Source organism: Papilio machaon, chromosome 1, assembly GCF_912999745.1.
Source record: "Papilio machaon chromosome 1, ilPapMach1.1, whole genome shotgun sequence".
Taxonomy (NCBI): Eukaryota; Metazoa; Arthropoda; class Insecta; order Lepidoptera; family Papilionidae; genus Papilio; species Papilio machaon.
Window position 1 is genome coordinate 5003289 of NC_059986.1, and position 10866 is coordinate 5014154.

Genomic DNA, 10866 nt, shown 5'->3' on the forward strand with positions numbered 1-10866 from the left:
ACGGAATGTTTACTTTTTAACTGCTGATAGTTTGCTTTTAACTTACAATTAATTTGTACACAATTATTGCAGTCATTGCTATGTATTAAATCATAAGAATAATAATAAAGTTAACCCTGGTGCTATCAGCGACTGTACATTTTCATATATTAGTAGTCACAAAATAGCTTTAACCCAAAATGTTCATTTACATGAGTAAAAAAGTACCTACCTATTTCTATGTCTAAAACCTTGTAAAACAATATCAGTATAAGATAATTTTGATTTGTGTTTCGTAGATTGCAATACCAAAACAATCTAATGTAAATTGTATATCATGGAATCAATCAACTGGGTACATTGCTGTCGGTGGGGAAGATGGAATGTTAAAAGTTTTAAAATTAGAGTCAGGTACGTAGGTGTTATCAAGTTTTGCTTATTAAACCTTAGAGTCTTCCCTAGATATTATTACAATTATAACCATATTTTGCATTATTATTTAACACATCACCTCAAATTTACTTAAAACACATGACATACAAATTTAATTTTTTATATATTCTAGGTGGTGGTGGAAATCTTTCCATGAATCTGACGCTGGAGGGTCATACAGGCCATTTACAAGTTGCAATATGGAATGAAGTTTTCCAGAAACTCACAACCAGTGATGAACATGGTGTCATTATTGTTTGGATGCTGTATAAAGTGAGAATTCATTATTTGTTTCAGAGATTTCTCTTATGACTTTTATTGTTAGTTTCACTGTTAAAACATGTGTATAAAAAAACATTATCATAACTCTCAATTTCTCTTAAAAACGGATGTAATAATATGTTTTCATTCAGGGTTGAATAGTGGAAACCTATAAACACACTACAACATTCATCTTTCAGGGTTCTTGGTATGAAGAAATGATCAACAATAGAAATAAGTCTACAGTGTCAAGCATGGCATGGGGTTCAGATGGACAAAAGATTTGCATAGCATATGCAGATGGTAGGTGATTATTTAATTGGTGATACAGAGGTTTTTTCTTTATTTTGATATCATGAATTATTTATTTGCAATTGGTGTGTTTTTAAGAGTGATTCATTGTCTTAATTAAACTTTCAGGTGCTGTTATTGTTGGTTCTGTGGATGGTTCCCGTGTTTGGGGAAAAGATATTAAAGGACCTGGTTTGAATGCTGTTCAGTGGTCACCAGATAACTCGCTCTTACTTTTTGCATTATCAAATGGAGAATTACATTTATATGATGAACAAGGGAACTTTATAGTATGCTATACTTATTTTAAAATCTATCTTATATTTTATAATATTTAAATTTAGCTATATAATTAGATAAAGATCACACCAAGGACCACAATGGGCTGCTAAGCTAGAAGAAGATTAGTATACTTGTTTGTTTTTAATCTGTGTATTTTTATTTTAGATGCCAGTAGTGGCCAACGGAAGTTCAGATTCAATGGAGATTATAACTATGGACTGGTATTCAGGCAGAGCACCTGCTAATAGACCTGTTTTAGTGATTTGTTACAAAAGCGGTCAACTGTTACTAATGAAAAGTTGTATAGAAGAAGGTATGAAAATTTTCGTTGCATAAAGTATGAAGTAAAATTTTTTCATATTACTATATTACTCTTCTTAATAATGAAAAAGTCGAAAGTTTAGATGGATAGATGGATGGATCTTTACTATTTATCTCTAGAACGGCGAAACGGATCTCTATGAAAATTTACATAGACACAATCTGAAAGAACCTATGATAAGTATGATCTCTCAAGTTCCCAAGGGAGACGTTTATTTATATATTTACTCGATAACTCCGCCACATCTATTGAAATTTGGCACATATAGAACATAGTCTCGAGTAACGCATGATATACTTTTCACTCTTTTTTTAAAATTCTACGCAAAGTCGGGGACAAAAGCTAGTACTCAATAAGAGAACAATATAAATATATTTTTAATTAATGATTGGTTTTAAAACTATTAAGTATGATAATTGTTCTTTTTTAAATTTCAGAAAGTGTTGTTGTTGAAACTAATATGACCATCATTGACTGTCACTGGAATCATAATGGAACAATATTAGCGACAGCAGGCTGTACAAAGGAGCAAGCGAATGTCATACAATTTTTTACTGCTTATGGTGAGGTAGGAAATGTTTACACAATACATAATTACGATAGTAAAAATACAATACGCAAAGATAAAGTAAATAACACTAGGGGGTAGCTGACCCCACTGCCCCCACCTTGGCGACGCTCATGCTAAGTGCGTCAGTATGTTATCTTGGTTTCAGCAAGTTAGGACGCTACGAGTGCCGGGTGGTTCGATGAGAGCGTTGTCGTGGGAGAGATGTTCTCTCCGACTGGCTATAGCTATTGATTCATATATTTACTTTGCCAATGTCAAGCCTGATCATAAGTATGCATACTACGGGAACACGCTAGCATTCGTTTCGGACACCGATACTGTAACGTTCTGGGACACTGTGACACATCAGGTATGAATGTCTTAATAATATACGCTATTCCAAATCAAAATTGTATATATCTTTTGAAGCTTAATTTTGTCAATTCGAAAATGTGGAAAGAAATTATTTCAAACTTTCAACATTCGGTATTCTTTAACATAATATTAGTTAACCTTATTATACAGTTGCGTCTGCCATTGAGTACCATATTTAATTAAATTTATTTTTTCTGTAAGGATGTAACTTTTTTCAAATATCTCGGCGGCCCAAGGTCATTGGCGCGCTGCGCAGTTCCCTCGCGCGAAGTTAAGAGACGCTAAGATATCTGAAAACTATCTTTTATTTCAGTCATGGATAAATCATATTCCTAACGTCATAGATATGTGTGGAGTAGAGGAATATTGTGTAATAGCCACTTTGAATACTCTTATTATCTCGAACCAACAAGGAATTCAATGCGATGGTAAGATTCTTCAGCCTAAGCAAGTTAATCTTTAAAGAACTTCTATTTATTTTTATTGTACATTTCAGCAAAAGCAATAACTATGCCTGTGGTTGGTGTTACAATAAACAGTAAAGCGGTTGTCGTGGCCGCGTCAAAGGATTCCTTTTTAATATGGAAATTTTCTATACCATCCAGACCACGTAAGGATTGTTTTTGTATACTTCATACATTGAACAATATAAGTTTATTTATTGTAATACTGTTACAGATACTTCGGAGCAATTATATCGTGCTGATGGAAGTCCCATGTCCGCCGGGGAAGGTTTCCAAGATGACACCATCTGTTGTGTGACATGTTCGGACAGTCATCTATTAGTTGGCAGAGATTCTGGCACGATATTGCTTTTCTCTCTCGTCAATTTCAAGAAAATAACATCTATTAATATGAATGCTAAACCTTATAAAATGGGTTTGAATTCAAATTCTAGGTATTTTATTCATTAACAATAATTTCCTTTATGTTTTGGAGTAATTTAGAAAATAATTTATGTTATTTAATACGGAACGCTAATACGACTGTCACAGGAGGGTAACTTTATTTCGCGGTTTGCGTATACGTCGATTTCACTGTGACCAATTTAATTCGTATTCTCCCACAGTCCGCTTTCTTACTTGTTTTAAAATTAAATAAGTTATTATTTGTAGTAAGTTCTTCGTAATAGACCAACCAGGGTCGTTATACGTTTTGGATACGGATATGGCCAACAATATAAGTATGGGTCAAGCTCTGCGCAAAGACGTTTGGAGTGCTTTGTGGGCGACCGACAATTGCCAAATGTTAGCCGTCGCCGAGAAGGCCCGCTTGTATGTCATGAGGGACAATGAGCCCGAAGAGCCTCTCACTATGCAAGGCTATCTCTGCAAGTTTAAGGTAAAAACTAAAATTATTGATTGCTAACTTGTAGGTTTTTGTTTCATATTACACGTGCGCTTCAAAGACGTCAATTCAAAAAGTTAAGGTTACAATAAAATTTATTTTATTTTCAGGAATTGGAAATAACGAGTGCACTTTTGGACAATATAACCGATAAATGTACACCGCAACACATAGTGCGAGTGGAAGTCAAGTCTCTGAGGGACACGCGACAGTTGATCGAAAAAGTAGGACTGAAAGAGGCGGAGAGCTTCATTAAAGATAATCCGCATCCACAACTTTGGTAAGTTAAGTAATTTTGTATTTCCTAAATCCTCTAAAAGCCCTCTTATCCTCTAAATTCCTAAAGCACTGTCCACTGTCTTCTCATGCACTGTATCTTAATGAGGATTTTGTATGACAAATGTACGTAGTTGTTTGAAATATCTATTCCAGGTTACTTTTAGCAGAGGGTGCGCTGAAGAATTTCGAATCGGAGTCAGGTCTGGAGACGGCGGAGGCGGCGTTCGTGAGACGGAACGACTACGCCGGCATACGGTTCGTGACAAGATTGAAAGCTTTACATTCCAACGCACTCAAGAAAGCCGAGATACTCGCTTATTTCAAAGACTTCGATGCTGCAGAAAAAATATACCATGACGAAGATAGGCGGTGAGTAAAACACATCGAATAATATTTTAAGATCAAATCGGCGTGAGGATTTAATTTTGTCGTATTCTTCGGAAAAGAGCTTAAATGGCTCAGGGGTTAGGCACACTTTATGGTGCCGGATTCGGGGGGATCCGTCACCTGTGGCTAGGGATCGACCTCCTCTGTAGTGGGAGCTGCCTCGGCAGCTGGCGCAGGCGGGGTTGCGGACGAAAGCGAAAGCGTGCCCGCAGCCCCTCCAACATGCGTTGGAGGAACAGAGGGGTTTAGTGGGTATGCTTCCCATCTGGAAGAGAATCCCACATAACTACCGCGCCTCCCCCGGGGCGCGGAGTATGCATAAAGCATTCACCTCTGAAAAAAAAAAAAAAAAAAAAAAGAGAAGCTATCAACTTTGGGTAACATTAATTTATATAGGACGAACAATTGCAAATTCGATGAACAATAGAGTGTCACTAAATGTAAAATTAATTTAATGATGATGATAATGGGGGAAGGGATTGGCTCCTGAAACACAGGGCTTTGCCCTAGTTCAGGAACCAATGCTTCCACATAATTGTGTATATGAGTGTTACAATAAAGCAGTTATTATTATTAAATAGAGTAGTTGTAGGTGGTAGTTGATACGTAGTGGTGTTTCCGAGACGCATGAAGTCATAGTAACACTTTTATAATTCTTTGTATTTTAAAATATTATATACATTACAGAGATTTAGCTATTGCACTACGGAAGCGTTTGGGTCATTGGTTTCGAGTGGTAGAACTATTGAAGATGTCTGTGAACACGACAGACGCTGAAGTTAAGCAAGCGTACATCAACATCGGTGATTACTATTTAGATCGACAGAATTGGTAAGCTTACAAAATTTTTTGCATCTATTTTCAGAAGAATCTTCGGCAGATAATGCAAAAAAATACAAGTTAAGTACCTATTTCAAAAGAGACAAAAATGTTTACGAAACAATACTTTAAAAAACCAATGTCTTATTGACACCAAGCTTAGACACCAACGAAAACTCGAATTTTACGCTACAAGTGGTTAAAATACAAAGAGCGGTAATGTCCTCAATCTGATTCACTCATGTTATAAGTTGTAGTTGAACCAGCATCATTGCATTAATAAATTTGATTAATATAAAAAGTCATGTTTTGTGAACAGGACTGGTGCTATCGAATATTACTCAATGTCTAATAATATGGAAGGGTTAAAGAAATGCTACATGGCATTAGAAGATAACGAGTCTTTAGCTAAATTATTCATCGGATCACCGCGGCAAGCCAAGGTTACTATAATTTTTTAAATTCATTTTTAATATATAAGCTTTTATTAAATGTTAACGGATGTTTTTGTTACGTAGGACGGGGGGAAGCAAGTCGTTTTGGACGATATTAACGACGCAAATCAGATTGTGTCGTTACAAAATATTATTCAACTGAAAGAGAATGGAAGAATGCTTCAAGCGGCAGCTATGGCTTTTCAGGTAATTTATTTTGAATAAATGAAATGCTTTAATTTAATTGGTCACTTGCAGTTCTGTTGTAGTGGAAACATAATTTATACAAATTAATAATCAAGCAATTTATATTTTAAACCTTATTGTATTCACATTTTTAAAATATTGTACAGCACTTTACTTTGTCAATTTGCAGTTAGCTAACAATGAGGCGTCTCAAAAAGCATCGCCCTTGCGTATCAAGAAACTATACATCTTAGCCGGTCATCTTTATACACAAAACTCAGTCGGTAATGTCATCTACTTTGTTTTATCTCTATGCGTCCGAATAAAACTATGCAGATAGAAATGTCTCTGTATTTGTGTGTGGTATCATGTGTTATGAGATAAAATACTTCAGTTATCATATAAATTATCTCTATTGAGGCGAAAGAAACGAATCTTTAACATTACATTTCATGAGTATATTTCGGGAAAAGTTATTGTAACATAACTATAAAATACTCATTTTGGCATGATCAAAATGTTTTTCTATACGCCTATCGTTTACTGACAATTTAGATTATTACATTTTAATGCACAAAAACAAATATAATTTGTGTCATTAAACATGATAACAAGAATACGTATTCATTGTTAAATAATCGCGGCTAAACACATGAATATGGCTTGCAACCTGCACATAGCTGAGAAGAGATTCAAAGATATGTGCGAAGTCAACCAACCCGCACTTTGCCAGCGTGGTTGACTATGACCTAGTCACCACTAAGTTAGGGTAGGCTCCTCGGTGGGGACGTATAGTGAGCTGATAATGAGACACATGAATATATCCAGCAATGGACAAACAAAGGCTGATGATGATGGTGATGATACACATGAATTATTCCATCACGCTATGTATCGAAATAATATCAATATACGGTGAGCCATGGTTTGCTTCAAACTTAACCCTTGTTTAATGAGGTATTGGCACTTTAAATGATTGTGGGTGGCAGAGGGGTGCAAGAGTCGTGAGGCGGTGCGGTGCTACCGTGCGGCGAGCGCGCAGCACTGGTTGTGTTTGGCGGCGCGACGTGCGCGCTCGCGGCCCGTGCGCGCGGACTCTGCGCGCGCCGTCGCGCACCGCCTGGCCGCGCACGCTGACGACCTGCATGTAGCGCAACACATCCAGGTCAGGTCCACCGTTGCCCATTTATGTATTAACACTCGTAGCTTATACAGGCGGTCGATGTATTTAAATCTATTTTTTTCCCTAGATGTGGTGTACGATTGCTGCCATTGCATTACAAGTGAAAGCTTTCGAGCTGTGTTCAAAAGCTTTCATTAAATTGGAAGCTCTAGAGGTAATGTTTATTTTCTTTTCTTCGCTTAGATTAACATATTTAAACTACACACCTATTGTTTAAAACATCGATTTCAATTATGGTTTTATCTCATAATCGTTGAAAAGAGTAATCGTTTCTTTACATATTGTAGCCTGACGTTTTTGAAGAGCTTGCCATAGAAATATTCACTCGATGCAAACCCAAAGATAACAGAGGAAATAAATTTGACTGTCCAAGTTGTCAAACGAGCATACCCGACTGGTGAGTTCAAAATGATTTTTTTTCCTCTATCTATAGATAGATGTTATTAACAAAGAGTGGTCGTTAGGTCTGTGCGATGTTTGTCGTGCGGGGCGCAGTTCCCCGGCTGTGTAGTGTCGGGGCGCGTGCTGAGCGCGGCGCACGCGACCTGGTCGTGTACCACTTGTGCCGCCGCCGCGCAACGACATGACCTCGTCATACGACACTCCTGCCCCATGTGCCATGTCCAGCTGCCCTAGTCATAAAGACTTCATACCTCCACATCACGAACTCGAGGTTAATAAATAATGTCACATAATAATCACCAATTTCCAACTTTGTTACATCTAGTAGGCAACAGACAGAAAATCAGTAGTATTTGTAATTTAAAAATTTCAATTATTACGATCAACATATAATTATTATATACTTTACCAATTGTAATTTGTAAACTAAGCAATATTAATGAGTTTTACTGTGATTAAACAAATTGTAATGTATGCCGTCCATTAAAATTACATGTATAAGGAATAAAGACATTTGTATATTAAAATGATAGTATCTTTTCTAAATTTCAATCTTTATATCTAAAACTTGTCTTGTGAATGCTGTGTATGCCTGTTATCTGTATGTTTCTCTGTTTTTATTCTCTGTGTGTTATTTGTACCTGTTCGTGCTTGTTGAACATGCAATTCATGTACCACTTTAATAAATAAAATAAATTCCTACTAAAGTTTACACACACTCTTAACCACAATTTATGTGACCATTAATTTTACTTGTGCATTGCTGCTAGCCTTGGTAAGATTTTACAGATCTACTCTGATGGTGATATAGCCTATTAATATTTATTAACAATAAAATATAAGAGACAAAATGAAACACAAATGAAATATAATAATATTACTAATTCTTTATTAACAATATTTCACAAATTGTATGAACTTTAATTTGTTTCTGTTAATTATCCTTGACTAGGTAATTTATCTAAGTAAAAGAGGAAACTGTTGCATAAGACAATTACACAACTGACAATTTGAAAACAATGCTCATGAAAAATTATTTGTACTGTACACTGTAGAGTTCAATTAATCAAATATATGCGGATACTTAATATGTTTATTAACAAAGTTATAGGTATTTATTTTTAAATGGTAAAATAAGAAAAATTAAGAATCACTTTATGATCCGTTTGTAACCCAACCATAACCATGTTACTACAACATAACACTAACACTATTGTACGTAATTATTGTTTGGCATATCCATTTTAGAAAACTGCAAAGTATTATCAATGATTTGGAACAATTCAGGAGGCTGTGGAATTCTACCAGTTTCTAGTTTTGACCAAAGTGGAATATTGTTGAGAGATATTTCAAATGCGCCAGATGAAACCAGTTGTCCTTCAATCATGTTGGCCAAAAAGAACATCATCATGCAGGCATATAGCTTGTTCTCTAAACACCAACTCCACCAGCTGGGCTGAGGTTTGTTCAACCAAGCAAAGATGTTTACGCCACTGAGGATGCACATGATTAACAACATCTTGCCTAAGCCCTGAAAACATAAATAATATTGTTCAGTCTATACCACATTATACCTCATTTCATTCCACTGTATCATCCTAAATGCAAGCCTATTATACACAAAATTGAATTTTCCCCTAAATGTTCCAATCTGTCCAATACTAGAACATTTTCAGACATTTTTAAAATTGTAAACTTCTATTATTATTACTGATTTATTCAGAGCTTCAGAGTTTAATATTATTTTTGTTCTAATCATTAATGAGAATCAAAATGGTAATTAGCAATTACAAACAATACTTACAATAAATCTAGATAGGTACATGTTTAAGCCAGGTGGGTCATAGTTTGCACCAATAACAGAAATTTCAGGATATTTTTGGTGGATTATGCCAGCATAGTCTTCAAACACTTTTCTGTAGCCACAGGAATAACTAAAAATTAAATCCATATTAATAACTAGAGCTTACACAAAGAACAATGAGAAACAACAAATATCCATTTTAGATCTTAAAGGCTAATTTTAATGGTTTCTCTATGACTTAAGGGAATAATAGAAGTGAATGACTGCCCACTATTCATGTTTCAACCATGTGTGCATTTTAGGAAGGTCCAATTGACTAGACATCATAAATACCCAGCAAAAAGGTTTCAAACATTACCCCTTCCAATTAGGAAAAATATTTTGATGCATACTAAACATAAAAGATGAAGGTTTTCCATTTACCATTGTTAATACGCACTTTATATGTTAACAAAATCAGTGACTTATCTAAGTCATCAATATAGTCTTTAATACAATAACTATCAGTATTTAATTATTATGACGCTAAACATGGTGATTTGTTTAAAATAAGATTAAACATAAAATACGGAAATAATCTATTGTGACAGAATACAAAAAAAAACATCACATTATTAATTGTCACGATGTATAAGTGTTGTGTCAAGTGTAAACATTTTTCAAACACATACCAATAATAAATGTTCATAATGTGCCCCATGCCTTGTCCAATTTTCGTTATGCTTTCAGCATCATTTTCATTAGCTCTTACAAAATGATCAGCCGATAAAATAACACACAAACCTAAAAAGGCTATGGATAACGACAAATAGTTTGTCATAGACATCATGACCTTTATTTGTATCTGATTAATCAACAAATATTTTTAATTATACAGTAAAATAAAATATAATAATCGTACTATGACAATATTAAGCAATTAGGCAGCTTTTCGTTTTTCTAATTCAATTAAAATTCGTCTTCAGTCACTTGACATCTGATACATTGCCAGTATAAAATTACGATGCAAAACAAAGAGTGTAGACCCAAAAGTAACACAGGACTCTGTTATCTATAGCCAATTTGCATTTGTTAGTTGATGATGATGATGATGATGTCCTCCGTGACGTAATCCGTCAATGGCGAACCTTGCTATCCTGCTATTGCTATTTGTTAGTTACTGTGCTGTGCTGTAACAGTAACAGAACACTAAACTGACATATTCTTGTATATATCCATAGTCACACAAAAAAACAGGTATAAATACTCGACTCTGGCCAAATCTGCTGAGGGAGAACCATTTCAAGAAAATGAACTAAACTATATCATCTGAACTATATTAAATCTATATTCTGTACTCTGCTAATATGCCTGACTTAACACTGTAAGCCAAATAAGATATGACCTAAAGGTCTATATTACCAGGTCATAAAATTTAAAAAAGTTAACACTGACAGATGACACTGACAGTATGTTGACTTCTGTCAGTTCTGTTCTGGATGACTTTTATAAATTCTTGTTATTGAAGAAAGGTTAGTTATTAAGTAGTAAAAA

At 35.0% G+C, this 10866-nt stretch overlaps 2 protein-coding genes across 2 annotated transcripts; one reads left to right on the forward strand and one right to left on the reverse strand.

Annotated features, from left to right (window-relative positions):
• The first annotated feature begins 78 nt into the window (after window positions 1-78).
• On the forward strand, window positions 79-7860 carry LOC106710667 (WD repeat-containing protein 35). The gene is made up of 22 exons (XM_045686781.1): window positions 79-203; window positions 279-390; window positions 545-684; window positions 873-975; window positions 1093-1253; window positions 1411-1558; window positions 2005-2135; window positions 2284-2487; window positions 2806-2920; window positions 2989-3102; window positions 3171-3390; window positions 3608-3833; window positions 3950-4119; window positions 4272-4487; window positions 5193-5336; window positions 5644-5767; window positions 5843-5965; window positions 6135-6228; window positions 6934-7109; window positions 7195-7281; window positions 7415-7524; window positions 7592-7860. Exons 1-22 carry the CDS (start codon window positions 180-182, stop codon window positions 7761-7763), a joined length of 3114 nt encoding a protein of 1037 aa, XP_045542737.1. The 5' UTR covers window positions 79-179; the 3' UTR covers window positions 7764-7860.
• A 678-nt stretch (window positions 7861-8538) lies between these two features.
• On the reverse strand, window positions 8539-10285 carry LOC106710692 (thioredoxin reductase-like selenoprotein T homolog CG3887). Its single transcript, XM_014502828.2, has 3 exons — window positions 10005-10285; window positions 9334-9463; window positions 8539-9060 (listed from the first exon to the last, which is right to left on the reverse strand). The coding sequence occupies exons 1-3, from the start codon at window positions 10160-10162 to the stop codon at window positions 8740-8742; spliced, it is 609 nt and encodes a 202-aa protein (XP_014358314.2). The 5' UTR covers window positions 10163-10285; the 3' UTR covers window positions 8539-8739.
• Window positions 10286-10866: the final 581 nt, after the last annotated feature.

Coding starts and splice junctions, on each gene's coding strand:
- LOC106710667 (XM_045686781.1), top strand. CDS start 180: ATGTTCATTTACATGAGTAAAAAA. Junction 2,921..2,988: donor ACAAGGAATTCAATGCGATG/GTAAGATTCTTC, acceptor TGTACATTTCAG/CAAAAGCAATAACTATGCCT. Junction 3,103..3,170: donor TTCTATACCATCCAGACCAC/GTAAGGATTGTT, acceptor ATACTGTTACAG/ATACTTCGGAGCAATTATAT.
- LOC106710692 (XM_014502828.2), bottom strand. CDS start 10,162: ATGATGTCTATGACAAACTATTTGTCGTTATCCATAGCCTTTTTAGGT. Junction 9,464..10,004: donor ATTATGAACATTTATTATTG/GTATGTGTTTGA, acceptor TTTAATTTTTAG/TTATTCCTGTGGCTACAGAA. Junction 9,061..9,333: donor TGTACCTATCTAGATTTATT/GTAAGTATTGTT, acceptor TTATGTTTTCAG/GGCTTAGGCAAGATGTTGTT.